Source organism: Magnusiomyces paraingens (genome assembly GCF_902498895.1).
Source record: "Magnusiomyces paraingens strain CBS 517.90 genome assembly, contig: contig2, whole genome shotgun sequence".
Lineage (NCBI taxonomy): Eukaryota > Fungi > Ascomycota > Dipodascomycetes > Dipodascales > Dipodascaceae > Magnusiomyces > Magnusiomyces paraingens.
This window is the reverse complement of record NW_022474068.1, coordinates 1,661,616-1,678,029: the sequence shown is the minus strand read 5'-3', so window position 1 is coordinate 1,678,029 and position 16,414 is coordinate 1,661,616. Positions and strand designations below refer to the sequence as shown.

The window sequence follows — 16,414 nt, the reverse complement described above, 5'->3', positions numbered from 1 at the left end:
TGAATTAAAATAAAGAACCAAAGGGGAGGAATGTTGAAGAGAGAGAAAATAAAAAAAAATTAAAGAAAAATTTTATTTTTTTTTATAAATTCCCTCAACAACCAAAACAACTAATACCCAAAAAAAAAAAAAAAAAAAAAAAAAAAAGAGTTGAAAACAAAAAAAAAAAATCCTTAAAAAGCCAAAAAAAGAATGAAATTTATTCCTCGAATGAAATTGGCTTTTTAATAAAATAAGAAAAAGAAGAAGAATTCTTTCCCGAAATTAAAATAAAAAAAAAATACCCCAAAAAAAAAAAAAAAAAAAAAAAAAACTTTGGTCCTTTTTTTGTTTATTTTGTTGGACCATTTAATCTAATTTTTTTTTTAAATATAAATTTATTATTATTATATATATAATTCTTGTAATATTTTTTTTTTTTGTTTTATTATAATATTTGGGGCATGAAAGTTAGAAGAAGAAAGCATTTTTATATATTTAAAAATTTATATATATATATATATATATATAAAGACCCAAACCAAAATCATTTAATTAATTCAATAATAATTTAATAATAAAAGTTTCATTTATATTTTAAAATAAAAATAACAAAAGTTTTGATTTCTTTTTTTTTTTAAAAAAAACAAAAATTAACTATTAAAGACTGGTAAAACAAACCAATGAAATTGTTTGATACAAATAAAAGTTTAGAAATAAAAAAAAATAAAAATAAAAAAAACTTAAAATTTAAATTTAAAAAAAAAATGTTTTTTTATTTTTTTATTATTTTTGTGAATTCAATAAACAAACATTTTCAATTAATTTTTAATTAATTTAACAAAACAGAATAATAATTTAAAAGTCTTTTTATTATTATTATTATTATTACGGATAGATTTGGTTATCCGATGTTATTGTAAGATTAAAAAAAAAAAAAGTTAAACAAAGAAAAAAATAGACAAAAATGGTAAGTTTTTTTTTTTTATTTCCTCTTTTAATAAGAAGAAGAAGATAAATGGATCTTCTTTTTTTTTTTTTTTTTTTTTCTCTCTCTACAAAAAGACTCAATCAAGAAAACAAATATTAATTAACGAGGAGAAGATTTATCAAAAAAAATAAAATAAAATAAATAAGAATATTTTCTTTTAAAAAAATAAAAATTTATGGAGATATTGAAATGTAAATATATATACAACTTTATATATTTATATATTTATATATTTTGGGATTTTTGTTTAGAAAACTAATTAGAAAAGGGGAAAAAAAAAAAATACCGCGAGTGTAAACAAAAGCTGCATATTGTACATACTTACATCTAAGGGACATAATAAATATAAATATATATAAAAAATTAAATATATATAAAAAATTAAATATATATAAAAATATTAACTTCAAAAAAAAAAAAAAAGAAAAAAAGCAACCAAAAGGGCAGCCATTCAATTCAAAGCATCCAATTATTAAATGAAAAAAAAAAAAATTAAAAATAAAAAAAAAGGGTTCTTGTTTGGATTTTTTTTCCCTCTCTTTATAAAGAAATAAAAAATAAATAAATATAAAATAGGGTAAAGTGGTGAGGAGGAATTATACATTAGGGCCCATTATATGAATCAAGTTTTATATATATATATATATATATATATTAAATTTAAATAATAAACCTGAGACTTTTTATTTTATTTTATTTTATTATTATTTTTTTAAATTTATATTACAAGAACTTTATTCTTGTTTTATAAAAAAAATTGTTTTCAGTTAAATATATATAAACAAATATATATTAAAAAGATCATTTTTTTATTTTCATTTAAATAATAAATTTATTAAAATGTTTTAAAATATTGGGAAAGAAAAAATCAGATGAGTGATCACTCATGAGTTTTTTTTTTTTTTTTCTATGCTTAAATCATTTTGTTTTTTTTATCATAAGATCTTATATATATATATATATATATTTATTTAAATATCTTTCTTTATCTATTTCTTTATCTCTTTATCTATCTTTTATTTAATTATTTTTTTTTTTGTTACCCCACAGAAAAGTGTCCCTCCTATAAATTGATTGAGTAACAACAATCTTACTAAATTTTTAAATTATATGTGGTTAGTGATGATTATAGTATATAGTATATAGTATAGTATAGTATAGTATAGTATAGTATAGTATAGTATAGTATAGTATAGTATAGTATAGTATAGTATAGTATAGTATAGTATAGTATAGTATAGTATAGTATAGTATAGTATAGTATAGTATAGTATAGTATAGTATAGTATAGTATAGTATAGTATAGTATAGTATAGTATAGTATAGTATAGTATCTAAACTTACTAACTTACAAATTAATTACCTTGGATTGGTAGCTGCTTACTACTATTAACTATTATTATGCCCATGTACTTTGAAAATACTAACAAAATGCTCCCTACTACTTACAGACGGTAGAGATCAAGATTATAACCATCCCTTCAATCTTACATTGTTCTTACATGTCTAAAATATCTGGAATATTTATGATTCAATATTTCCCCTCAAGTATAAAATGAACATCCGTCGCAAAATGTCACAAGAAACACATACAAAAGAAAAGAAAAAAAAAAAAAGACATTTAAAGGTTCCAGGAAAAAAAAAATTTTTTATTTTATTTTTACCAAATTTTTCAAAGAATATTACCCATCATATATATATAGATAGATAGATAGATACCATTAAATGTAAAGATGCAAATTTGTAAAACTGCACAATCACATTTTCTATTCCAAAAAAAATAACATATAGTTTAAATATTTATTTATATATATATATATATATATAGTGACAATTTCTTTAATTCAAATTATTTTTTTCTTCATAAAAAAACACAAATATCATAAAAAAAAAAGACCGTTTTTTTTATTCCGAAATATAACCAAAATGAAAATTTATTTATTTACCACACACACACACAAGTGAAACTAACATCAGGTTACACTTGATTGATCACGTGATACCTTCAAAAGTTTTTTTTTTTTTTTTTTTTTTTTTTTTTTTTACTGTGCACAAGCAAGCAAGCAAAAGAAAACTTTTCCATTTCATTCATTCTTTTTAAGCAAATTTATCTTTATTTCAAAATTTCAAAATTTTCAATATTCATTTATTAAACGTTATTTTTTTATTTTGAGAATTGACTTAACCATTCTGGGTATATAAAGAAAGCAAACTCAACAATTGACAAAGAAAGTAAATAGAAATGTCTTTTTTTTTTCACATTGGGTCAACACATTCCACAAAAAAAATATTGAAAAAAAAAAAAACAAGTCTTTTTTATTTAAGAAAGTTGACTTAAAAAATGTTGTTCAGCAAGAAATTAATTTAAAAAAAAAAAAAAAAATAGCAATTACCAAATATATTATACCCCAAAATTATTCAAAGTTTAATATGAATGAAACGTTCCAAAGTAACTTAATTTTCATATAAAAAAAAACCATTTTATTTATTTTTTTTTCTTTTTCTTAATTAAAGTTTTTTTGTAGAAAAAAAAAAAATTTAATACCAAATTCTAATTATACCAACAATAATTGCTGGCCTATATATACTATTCAGATTAAATATATGAAATATTTGTTTGTATTTCAATGATGATCAGTGATGAACCTTTAACAAGATTTTTTTTTTTTAAATATGTGTTTAGAATATCTCTATTGACCTTAACAATTCATATTTCCAATCCATCTTTAAACTTTTTCCAATTTTTCCAATTTTTTTCTTTGTTTGTTTGTTTGTTTGTTTTTATTCAAGGGTTATAGAATTATATAACATCAGCATCTGCGCTATCCTTCTTGTCCATACTATATATCTTTTCATTTTCATAATAAACTTTTAATTTTGGCTTCAACATTGCATCTCCAACAGCCCGAAAATAAGTCCTGATGCCAGCTTACGAGGAACAGGGGGTTAAAAATAACCAAACCTTCCCAACCTATCTCCACTTGTCTTCATCAACGCTGTGATTGTATTTCTTAATCCCTCCAAGCAGAGATAAAGCTTACAATCTCTTGTAAGCCAGTTAAACTGTTTAAGAGAGTCGACATGTCCATCTCTGGAGATATCCGTTTCAGTCCTTTTCTTTCCTCTTCAAGCAAAGGACACTCAACTAAAATGTGATGAACTGTTTCCAGCTCTCCACATTTGCAGTTGTAACTATCCTTTTCAATTCCAAACTTTTTAAACCATGCGCCAAAGTTGCCATGGCCTGTGCGAAACTGAGTAATATTACTCAAGATCCTTCGACTATCTTTCTTCATGATTACTCCCGTAACCATTTTGGAAAGATTATCAGTACATTTCGACTCCACTGTGATATTATGATACCACAGATCCTTACTACTGTTCCAATACATTTCTTGCCATTCTTCCATTGCTTGTTTCTTCAAAATTCCAATCGTCTGATTTTGTTGTTGTTTCAGTGTAAGAGGTTCAACCCTCTTGCATTTTGGTTTTTCATTCTTTTTAATCATGTAGTCTCTATTATCTTTCGCCAACATGTAAAGCGTGGTTAGCTTTGCAATTGGAGATTTCTCAATCAATGTTAACAAATGACCATTAATAGGATTAGTTTTGCTAATATTTAGGTGTAAACGAATAGCTTTTCGTGCCACCATAAATTTTAGCCTAATACTATATGGCATAATACCAGCTTCCTTTTGTAATACCGCAATAGGAGTTGTGCGATAAGCACCAACAATTCTTCTTAAAGCCATGTTCTGCATCACTTCCAACTTGTGGATTTCTCCTTTCAAGACTTTATGCAATTTTTTTCTGTTTTTTCCATTTTTTCAAAACTTCAATTTAAATCCTACAAAGTTTTATAAAATATCGCTGTAATGGCATTTTGGTGGAAGTGGCACCCGCTCTGATAAAATTCGTTCTTTCGGGAAGCTGTTTGGTGTCCGGTTCGAATCCAAAGGTGCGCTTCTTAAGCCCTGTGAGTAATCTGGGTGCTTGAGCTAGCGGTAAGTAAGTGGCTACTCCCCAGGTGAGCAATCAAGCAAGGACCCCACTACCTTTGGTATGGCGAAACGGACTGCACTTAGCAGTATGAATTGAAGCTTGGCACTGGTGTTACGACTTTCCTTTTTTTTTTTTTTTTAAATTCAATATATTTTCATATATATAATATATCTTACACATTTGTTCATTTGTAGATCTTGGGATAGTAGACACTTAAAATAAAGTGTAAATATAGTCTTTGATGAAAAAATAACAATTAGCTGAAACTTGGACAAAATTGCAGTTTAAAATCTTACAAAAGGCTCCCTTAGTCAACTTATCTATTTGATATAGGGAATTAAAAAAAAAACAGAAACCTTTATTTAAATCATAATTTTAATAATTCTCATTAAAGATTTATATAGGAACAGCTTTAGATATCCTAAATATTTTTTCCAGAAAGTTATTTTTGAAGCTCATTTTGTTGAAGTAAGATTATCTTCAAGATACCGTAGACATCTATCTATCTATCTATCTATCGTTTTTTAAAAAAAAAAAAAAAATGACAAACAAAATACACTCCGGATTTGTTTTTTAAACCTGTCTATTTTTAATTTATAAAACACAAAAAATAATTTCTTTATTCATAAAAAGTATTATATATTAAAATAACTTTTTTTTTTCTTTCTTTCTTTAGTTTTTTTTTTTTTCTCCTTTATTATTTACCATTTTGGAGTTTTCTTTCGTTTGTATGTTCGTTTGACAAACGTGGCTGCTGTAGCAGTTGCTGCTGCTGCCGCTGCTGCTCGCTTTTCACTCGTCACCTTCTCAGGCTTCTTTCCAGGCTTTCCCTTGATCGAGATAGAAGGTGTACTTGCAGTCTTTGCTTTTGTACTATCAGAAACAACTGGAGCGCTAGTGGTGCTACCAGTACCTGGCTCATCCAATTGGTGACGAGAATCATCAAAATCGTCATCATCATCATCATCGTCGTCATCGTCACTTGAGTAATCAGAAAATTCCTTATCAAAGTTCCCAGAATCATTTGGGTCTTTAATTTCCTCATGCAAATCCCAGTGTAGGTTCTTGGAAACATCCCCAAAATTAGACCATTCCTCCGCCAAATTCTCAGCAGAGTTCAACGGGCTATTGTCGTTAACATCTGTAGTGTTTTGTGGATTTAAAAACAACGAATCAGTGTTTCGCGACTTCGAAGATGAACTTGTTGAGGCAAACGCCGTATTCTTGACGGAAGAAACATTGATTGAAGTGAAAGACGAAGAAGATCCCTTGTAATCTGGAGGACTCTGCTGAATAACTCGCGGTCCCCCTGAAGTATGGAGCTGAGGCCGAGAATATAATGTGGAATTTCGCTGTGGAGTGTTGAAATGATTCTTTTCTGTTGTCGTCACAAATGAAGCCGTAGCTGCTGCTCGGAAAAGCATAGACCGTTCCTCAACGCCAATGGGCAACGAGGAAAGAGGTGGCTCATCGAGATTGTCATTCCCACCAAGCTCATATTCACGCGAATCAGGAGAGTACGCCGAATTAGACATGATTGAGTATGGGGAAACAGACGTGGCAGAAGCCGGAACCATATTCGTGGAAGGTGACGTCGAAACAAGATCAATTTCATTAAGATTCAAGTGATGATGGTGATGATGGTGGTGATTGCTATTTGGAGTCGTAGAAAAGGATCCGCTAATGACAGATCCAACTGTGGTAGACAACGCTGTAGTAGTAGCTGCTGTGGTTGGAGCAACAGAAGTAGCAGGCACAGAGGTTGGTGCAGCAGGTGCAGCAGGTGCACTAGTTGTCGGTGTCTCAGATCTGCTTTCTGACAGACTCGCTGTTGATAAATTTTCAGCAGCTTGGAGGGAGGCTTGTTGGATTGAAGCCTCAATGGCGTTCTCATTTTTAGTGATGGACCTCGTGATGCGCCGGGGTAACGAGTTAATCTTGGCCCCACGCTTGCCTCGTCCTCGCGCTCCGCGCCCGCGTGATCCGCCACGCCCACGGCGTCTGGCTGGTGGGGAATAAACTGACTCGCCAGAAGGAACATTCTCTTCTAGGCCAGGACCCAAAGCAGGTGCAGGTTCAGAGCTGGCCGCTTCTTCTGTTGTTGCCGCTGCTGAAGTGGTTGTTGCTTCTGTAGTTGCTTCTTTAGTTGTTGCTGCCGTAGTAGTTTCTGCTGTGGTTGTTTCTGCCTTGGTGGTTTCTGCTGTGGTTGTTTCTGCCGTGGTTGTTTCTGCCGTGGTTGTTTCTGCCGTGGTTGTTTCTGCCGTGGTTGTTTCTGCCGTGGTTGTTTCTGCCGTGGTTGTATTTGCTGTGGTTGTTTCTGCTGTGTTTGTTGCTGCTGTGATTGTTTCTACCGTGGTTGTTGTTGCTGTATTAGGGGCTTTAGAATCTGTTGGTGTAGTAGAAGCGGGTGCCAATTCTGCAGGATTTGTAGTTGTCTTGGATTTATCAAAACTAGCCTCAGATGCAGCTGCTGCGGATTCGCCAGTAGATGGAAATTGCTCAGGTTGAGACAAAGGAGATTGGGTAGTTTTAGATAATCCATCGGAAACAGCTTCGACAAGGTTTTTCTGGGTAGGGCTAGCAGATTTCGATTTAGCTGCTAGTGATGATTTGGAATTAACCATAGAAGACCGTCTTGAAGAAATCAATGGCAACTCAGGACCAAGTGTACCAGTAGACTTCTGTTGCGGCTGCTTTTCAGCCAGCTCATGGACATTAGAGTCAGAGGACTCAGGCATCGCAACAGCGGCTGCTGCTGCTGCTGCTGCTGCTGCTGCTGCTGCTGCTGCTGCTGCCTTTTTCTTTGCTTCGGCTGCTTCCATTGCCGCTAATTGGGCTTCTGCCGCGGCCTTCAGTGCCGCTGCTTCTTCTGCTGCTGCTTTGGCTGCTGCTGCTTTGGCTGCCGGATTCTTTGGAGGCCGGCCAGGAGGACGACCTGTTTTGGTTCTCGTAGATCTCCCAGTTGTTCTACCTCCGCGTTTCGCAGTACCCTTAGTAACACGACCTCCACGATTACCACCTCTTCCTCCTCGAACTAAAACTGGTAATGGTATCACAGGCTCGGAATTAACAGCGTCCGTTGCTGGTATTGTTCCTAAGGCTTCCTCCCTTGTTATTCCAAGAGTGGCGGGAGATGTGTTTGTAATAGCAGAAAACTCTGTTTCGGTTGTCTTGGTGGCTGCTGGTACTTCTTGGTCTGCAGTTTTGTGTGCAGCAGATGACCTGGTTCCCATGGGTGTAAACCCAGAAATGGTGGCCGAGGCTGTAGATGGCCGAAGACCCCGCCTAGTAACTGGTGTCTGGGGTGTGGTTGAAGCTGACGCTGGAGCTGACGCTGAAGCTGGAGCTGAAGCTGGAGCAGTTACCGAAACAGTTACCGGAACAGTTACAGATGCTGTAGCTGGAGCTGAAGCTGGAGTAGATACCGGAGCTGCAGCTGGGGTAGCCACAGAAGCAAGAGTCTTAGTGGTGGTGTTATCTGAAGACTTAGCTGAAGATAGAGCTGTAGACTTATTGGCAACTGAAACAGAAGGTTTAGTAGGAGCTAGAGCCTTTTCAGGTGCTGCAGTTGAAGCAGGAACTGGAGCTAAAGCCGAAGCTGAGGCCGATACCGGAACCGGGGTCGGGGCCGAAGACTTGGTAATTGTAACCGCTGGAGCCCTTGCTAGAGCAGCGGTAGTAACCGGAGCTTTAGCTTGAACATTTGCTGTAGTATTTACTGAAGCCGGAACAGAAGCTGCAGTTGCAGTTGCAGTTGCGGCTTTGGCAGAAACTGTCGCAGCGGGTTTAGTGACAGATGAAGCCTTGGTGGTGACTGGAGCTTTAGCAGAAACCGAGCCAGCAGAAAGAATACTAGCAGGTAATGTAATGGTAGGTGAGGCCTTGAAGGGGGCCGCAGGAGTAGCAGATGTTTTTGCTGATGCAGTGGTGGCGGCTGGTGTCTTCGCTGGCAATGTAATAGTAGTTGCTGCTTTTGCCGGTGCCGTAGTAGTAACAGTTGCTTTCCCCGGAGCCATAGTAGTAGTAGCAGATGCTTTAATAGGTGCTTTAATAGGCGCCTTGATAGACGCTTTAATTGGAACTTTTGCAGAAACCGTTGCAGGAGCCGTTGCAGGAGCCGTTGCAGGAGCCGTTGCAGATGCTGTTGCAGGAGCCGAAGTCTTTGCTGGAACAGCAGTTGTAACCGAAGCTTTTACTGAAGTGGTTGGTGTAGCCAAAGTCTTTGTTGAGGCAGCTGCAGTAGCTGGAACTTTGACAAGGACCTTAACGGGAGCTTTAGTTGGTACTGGGGTTGAAACTGAAGAATTAGTAGCAGAAACAGTAGTAGAAGCAATAGTTGGTGTTTTAGAGGGAGCCTTAGTCTGTACAGGTGTTGTAGCAGGAGCAGTAATACTTGCCGTTGCAGGAGCTTTATTACCAAGTCCTAAACCAGATCTAGGGCTCTTTGTTGGAGTACTAGCAGAAACAGAAGCAGAAGCTGCTTTAGATACCAAAGTTGGAACTGAACCAGTGGCACCAGCAACAGTTTCCTGTTTTTCCAAAGGCTTTGAAGCAGGTTGAGGCCGTGGAGGCGGCGGTGGCGGCGGTGGCGGGGGCAATGACGGCAGTGGTGGGCGAGGCACAGACACTGGGACTGATGTTGGTTTAGAAGTCAAGCCGGGGGTCAAAACTGAAGCTGCAGGGGCCGAGGGTGCCACCGAGGCAGGAATTGTGACCGGGACAGGAGGGGCCGGAGTAGACCCAGCAGAAGAGGTTGGCGGAACAGACGACAGCGACTTGGAGTTTGGCAGCAGGCTTGTAGGTCGGGGTCCTGGGACTGATTTCGAGATCAAGGGTTTAGTGATTGCAAGCTGTGGAGCAGGTGCCGGGACGATGGTCGACGAAACAGTGGCTGTTACTTGAGGTAGCTGAGCAGCAACTGGCTTAGACAACAAACTTGTGCTTGAAGCTGATTTTGGCAAAGGTTTCTGAGGTTGAGAAACTGAACCACTGCTAGTCGACATAGAAGCCTTGGAAGCAGGTGTAGCCACAGGCTTAATGCGGTTTGCAGTTGTAACTGCAACAGATGGTGCTGGAACTGGAGCTGGAACTTGGGTTTTTGACGGTTGTTGCGTTTGAACAGAAACTTTGCCAGCTCCAGTAACAGAAAGAGAAACTTGTTTCGGCGACACAGTAGTAACAAGTTGTTCTTGTTGATGCTCAGAAGGCCGGATTAGCCCTGGTACAGTCTCTGAAGCTTTTGAAGGAGCCTCCACAGTCTTCTTTGCAACAGATAGTACCCCAGATATAGTAGCAGTCACAGCAGGCAGCGTCTGCACAGGTTGATCGTTCGTCTCAAGTCTCTTGTCTTCATCACCCTTAGAACTAGACTGTTGGTTGGATTCTTTAGTGATCACAGCAGTTGTCGTACTAAGGTCTTCAGAAGATTGGCTCAAACCATAGTGGTTAATGTACTTGTTGAACTCGATAGAAAACGCAGAAGATGCTGACTCTTCACGCATCGCCCTTTGCGGCTGCTCGTTCATGCCAATGCTAATTCCAATGCCAACACCAATGCCGCCGGCAAGAATGTCATTGCCGTTATTGTTGTTGGTATTGGTGTTTCCAGGGCCAATGGTTTTGGTCGCCACCTTGGTTGTACTGTTTTTGCCAGTAACAGGAGAAAGTGGCATGTCAACTAGTTGCGTTGGAATGATTTGAGTCGGCGCAAGAGGTAGTGGAGAAGATATTACAGGTGAAGATGTGGATGTTTCAGGAGCGCCTTCCCCTTCACCTTCAATACGACCATTGACTTCTGATTCAGTGACTTCAGGAAGCGGAAGAGCAAGTGGGGGTCGTGGAGGTGTTACCACATTCTCCCTATAAGTCTGTGACTTGGCAGGCTCCGGAGCAACTGGCTGAGAATTCATCATAGATTTATCCTTAGACAAAGTTTGTGAAGATACCTTATCAGTGACCATTGTACTGAAAGGAACAGGCTGGGAATCTGGAATTATTTCGTGTAAGCACAAAGATGAAACGGGTGATCCAATCTTCGGCTGTTGTCGGTTTTGTTGTCGTTTTTGTTGTTGTTGTTGTTGTTGTTGTTGTTGTTGTTGTTGTTGTTGTTGTTGTTGTTGTTGTTGTTGTTGTTGTTGTTGTTGTTGTTGTTGTGGCTGCTGCTGCTGCTGCTGCAGTCCTTGAGGTTGAGATTCCTGCTGAGGAGTCAGAGAAGGTTGAGTAAGTGGTAACTTAGGCTCAGAAACAAGTTCCTGGGGTATTGCTCCTTCTTTCTCCATTTCTTCATCATCATCAGACCCCAAAAACAAGTTACGTTCATGAGTTTTCCGCTTTCTGCTGTTATTATTTGTAGGCATCGGCGTCTTCTCATCATCTCCCTCTACAGTGTTTGTACTTCGCAAACTCTTCTTTTCAAATTGCGATATGGTAACCTCATTAGGTTTCTGAGATGCATCGCTTCCGTTTGTCTTTATTTTCTTGGCACTTGAGGGCTCAGACTCCAGCTGTTCAGAAATAGTCTGCGGCTGAGACGGGTTGGGAGAATCCACAATGTTTTTGCGCTTGCGTGCAGATCGTGACACAAACTTAATTTCCTGCATCTGGCTCGAAGAAACTTCCTCTGAAAGTGCTTCTCCTTGACTAAAAGTTTTCTCATTTGCAGCTTTTGTAGGTGTTTGAACAGAAGTTTGGGAATCAGATTTTGGGGAAATCACAGGTGGTGATGGACCCTTGGTAGCAACAGATGAAAAAGCTTCCATGGATGACAAAGTCGGAGCCTTGGTTGGTTTGGAAGAGACAGCCTCGCCAGATATGGCCTTCAAAACGATGTGTGGTCGTGATTCAGGTTCGAAAGGTATGGCAGAGGATTTGGTAGTAGAAGTTTTATCATGTGGCATAGACTTTGCAGCTACTGGTGAACTGGTAAGATTGAAAGAATCATTAGATCCTGATGGCTGCTGCTGTACAGATGAAATATTTTCCTTAGTCTCTGGTAGTTTTGGAGAAGTAGTTTGAGAACCTTGCTCACTTGCTGTTGCTTTATTGCTAATTTCAGCAGGCAGATTTGTAAAAGACTGAAACTCTGTGGTCGCAAAGTATTCACTATGTTCATTTCTGGTCCTCTGGCGGTACCTGGCATCAATCTCAGCATCTGGCGTATTGGGTACAACCTCATCAAATTCCTCCTCATCACCCTGCTCAGGTAATGAAGTCTTTTGATGGCTTTGGTTTTGAGTTTGTAAACTTTGCAGCTTCTCTTGATCAAGTTTTGTGCTATGCGGGTATTGGGCAGGCACATTGGTAGTATCCTTGCGGGCTGGGGATTTAAACAGATCTTGTTCTTGGGTAGATGGGATCACAATATCATGTTGATCAATTGTGTTTTGTTTGGCAGGGGTTTGGGGTGAGCTTTTCAGCATAGAGGACCCAGCAGCTGTAGTAGTTGTAAGAGTAACAGCAGTGGTAGGAATATTTGTTTTTGCTTCTGTGTCTATCGATTTGCCTTCCACAGATTGAATTTCCTCTGGACTCTTTGGTAATTTGGATGTACTCCGGAGCAGTTTTTCTTGGAAACTGAGTTCCACATAATTTAGTGGGCTTGAAGAAGAAGAAGATAATGGAGACTTTTGTTTCTGTTGCTGTTCTTCCTGTGGTTGCTTATAATGTTGCACAGGAGATGAAAGATTGCCAGGTGCGAGAGCTGCAAGAATAGAACTGCAGGACCCTCCGCTGCTACCAATTTCAGGAAACATGGCAGCCAGATCGTGAGGTTTGGGCGAACGCAAATCAGGATGTGTAGCAGATGCAGGGATGAACTCCAAGATAGTTGTATCTTTAGAAACTTCCATAGTAGTTGCTGTGATTGATGGTTTACGGACAATTGGTGAAGGAATTGGGGGTGATGGCGATGATACAGTAGCCACTGCTGCTGTATCGATAGCAGTAGGAATTGAAGGCTCCTCCATTTCTACATCTTCTTCCTTTTCACTTTCGCTTTCGTCTGAATATTGAGGAGGTTGCTGAGTCTCTGGAATCATATCTTTATCAGAATGAAGTTGGTGAATAAGCTGTGGAGATGGTGGTTGCAATTGTGACTGTGGTGGCGATGAAGGTTGTTGTATTTGCATAGGTTGTTGTTGTACCTGTTTCTCTTGCTCTTCCCGCTCCTTCCGTTGTTGATTCTTGAATTGTAAATATTCAGCAGCAGTAGCAGCAGCCTTAATATTGCGTTCCTTACCAAAAGTTTCCAGGGGCAATGACATGTCAACCCAAACCTTTTGTTGTTTATTGATTTGTTCATCATGATCCACATTATTTTTCTCCTTGTTAATCTTGTTCTTCATCTCGTTCATTCTGCTAGTAGTATCAAACAAATCTTCGTCAAGATCACTATTTTCATCTTCAAAGCTTTGCCGCCGAGCATCTAATTTTGCTCGGCCACTTCTACCCATACCGCTTATCACCTCTGGGCCTTCATGAGGAATGCTAACAATAGCTGAGACCTCTTCCTCACTATCCTCAATGTACTCGCGGCGAGTGGCAAATGACTTAAATGAGGAAGAATATGGAGATGTAGAAACATTGGACAGCGGCCGGAATGGCAACGCCGGAGGCGGCGGTGGTGGCGGGCACCCACGCGCAAAAGGAGGCTGCTGACGCACAGCGCGCTGGTCAGCAGGCAGAAGGTTTGCAGCCTCGAGAAACTCGTCAATGGATATTGGCGAGAACTTTGTGCGAGTACGCAGGTCGTCAAAGCTAAGCTTTGGAGCAATTAATCTACTTGTTTGTGTGGTTTCAAGGTCCCCCGGCCGTAGTTTCTGCTCCTCTTCTGCCGCTTGGGAATTTACATTCTTGAAGTTCTTGTCTCCGAGGTGCCGCAGGCGGGCGGCACGGAACGTATCGCAGAGCTCAAAGTACGAGTCAGGCTCGATTCCGTGGAACTTGACGTCAAACTCAAAAAACGAAAGTTCTTCAACCACAAACCGTTCTTGGGGACCCAAGTCTTCTGGACTTAGTAAAGGCTCTGGAAGGTGTGGCGAGAACAGGGCACCAGATTTTTGGCGTTGTTGGACGCGTAAAAAGGCATAAGGCCATGGCATGTTTTGAATATGCCGCGTGTATCTATCCGGATATGGGTTTGCACTCTTGGGTATAGAAAATAATTCCGGAGTTCTATAGTAAACACACCCAAAAAAAAAAAAATTGATTATAAAGTTAGTCAAACACAAATGACAGAAAAAAACTTTATTTAAAAGGGTATATTGTCCTGTGAATTTCAAAAAAAAAAAAAAAAAAAAGTCATACTTTGTAGAGATTTGTCTGCGCAGGCGAATTTTTTCCTGAACAATGGGATCGTTTAATGGGATGTAGCCACCAGCTTCTAGTTCGAAAAGAACCTGGGCGTATGTTTTTGGTGGTGGCGCGTCCAGACACGAAAACTCACTGTCATTGCCGTATACGGCGGAAATAACTGGCGCAAAGTTACTGTCGCTCTCGATACGTGCAATAATCGCATTGACGCGTGCTTGAGAATTGGGTGACGAAGCCTTATTAAAACAGTCAAGTGAAGTGCATAATTTGGCGGTAGTTTGTGCCTTTGTTGATAAATGGGGTGGCGAATTGTTGATAGTTTTGTTGTAAAAATAATGATGATTGTCCTTGAGAGAAAAGCCTGAAGTAGTGTTGGTTTTTTTATGGGAAGCAGGTGAATCTTCAGTCGGTTTTGGAGAAGATTGATGTAAAGTATCAGTAGTCGGTTCGACCCAGATTCCCTGAGAATCTTCATAATAGTATGGAGTAGTATGGGACTGATGTTGTGGCAAATTGGCATCCAGAATAACGCAATCATCATTGTCATCTTGATTGTAGTCAATGTCCATATCAATATTGTTGGTCTGGTCGTTTTCATTGTCATTGTCATAGTCTTTGTAGTAAGCATCCTTTTTATCATTGCGTTGAACCCGGCTGGGACTGTTGATTTTATTATTATTATTATGATCTTCTTCAAAAGGTTTGGATTTTTTTTGTTTTTTCCGTAGCTTGTTGTTGGTGTTGCTGCTAAGACCACTCCGGGCACCGCCACTCGCAAGCCCTGAGCTTTTCCGTGCGGCCCAGCCGCCGTTACCTTCAATGAAGCTAAAATCTATGCTGCTACTACGGCTTCCGCCGTCACTGCCACCGCTGCTTGCACTTCCTGGGCCATGTTTGTAGTGGGGCCGTTGTTGTTGTTGGTGTTGTCCTTGCTGGAGTGAGTGTTGGTGCAGATGTTGTTGATTGTGATTGCTACCTCCTGCGCGTTGCGGGGTCTTGAGATGGTTACCAGTTGTTGCATTTGAAGACTTGCTGATTCGGTTCCCAGACTTGAAGCTACCGATCCGATCGTCGTAAAAGTAACTGAATGCCTTAAAGTTGTTTGTGGCGAGCCCTGAACGGTCTTTTGCATTCTTATTAGTATGGATGTTATTGGTTGTGGTATTAATACTGGAGCTGGTCCGCCGTTTGCGATCATGGTCGACGATTCCTCCCATCCCGCTAATATTGTTGCTATTGCCACCAGCGCGTGACCCAGTGGCGGTGACTGACGGACTCGCTGATTGAGAAGATAAAAGGTCAACACTGGGTGGCTGGATTCTGACGCGAGAAGTTGTAGCTTTTGAAAAGGAAGATGAGTTAGAAGTTGAAGTTTTGTTGTTGCTATTATTGTTATTATTTCTACTAATTCTATTGCTGTTGTTGTTTGATAAGACTGAAGATTTGGCAGCAGTTGCCATTATTGCTGGGGACATGAATTTTCCAGTTGCTTCTTTAGAGATTTTTAAAGATTTGGTTAATGAAGTAGACGATTGAATACAAGCCGCTGATGAGGCGCCAGAACCATTTCCTGTGCCTGTTGTTAAGATGTTGTTGCCGATGTTATTGCTAAGAGATGTCGTGCTGGTTGGGTGCACGCGACTCGTGAAGGCTCCGCCAATCCTTTTACCGTTGAGAACGTTAGATTTGGATGTGGTGGATGAGTTGTGGTAGTAGTTGGTGTTGGTTACTGTTGAGTTGGTGGTGGTGGTGGTGGTGTTGGTGAGTGTTGGAGTTTTGGTGGTTGTGTTGTTGTTAATAATTTTATTATGATTTTGGCGGTGGTGGTGGTGGTGGTGGTGGTGATGAGAATTCTTAGCGGTACTGCTGTTGTTATTGTTGTTGTTGTTGTAGCTCACGGCTACGGAGGAAGTGCCGAGTCCCCCTGTGTTTTTAGTGCACGGGAAACCGTCAGTCATTGATATCTACGGGTCTTTAGAAAACAAAGCTATATAGAGATTCATATAAATCAATTTGATAATTTAAAATGCCCCTTTTAAAGGTGGAAATTTTTATATAATTGATGATTTTTTCCTTCTTAGAAAAAAAGAAGAAAAAAAAAAAAAAAGAACGCGTTGTTTATTTTTTTAATTT

General features: G+C 38.5%; 2 protein-coding genes across 2 annotated transcripts; both read right to left on the bottom strand.

Annotated features, from left to right (window-relative positions):
- Nucleotides 1-3,981: 3,981 nt before the first annotated feature.
- SAPINGB_P002262 (uncharacterized protein) lies at nt 3,982-4,722 on the bottom strand (the record flags this gene model as incomplete). The annotated part of the gene is made up of 1 exon (XM_031996981.1): nt 3,982-4,722. One exon carries the CDS (start codon nt 4,720-4,722, stop codon nt 3,982-3,984), a length of 741 nt encoding a protein of 246 aa, XP_031852872.1.
- Nucleotides 4,723-5,673: 951 nt separating this feature from the next.
- On the bottom strand, nt 5,674-15,741 carry SAPINGB_P002261 (uncharacterized protein; the record flags this gene model as incomplete). The annotated part of the gene is made up of 2 exons (XM_031996980.1): nt 5,674-14,143; nt 14,276-15,741. The coding sequence occupies 2 exons, from the start codon at nt 15,739-15,741 to the stop codon at nt 5,674-5,676; spliced, it is 9,936 nt and encodes a 3,311-aa protein (XP_031852871.1).
- Between the last annotated feature and the right edge of the window lie 673 nt (nt 15,742-16,414).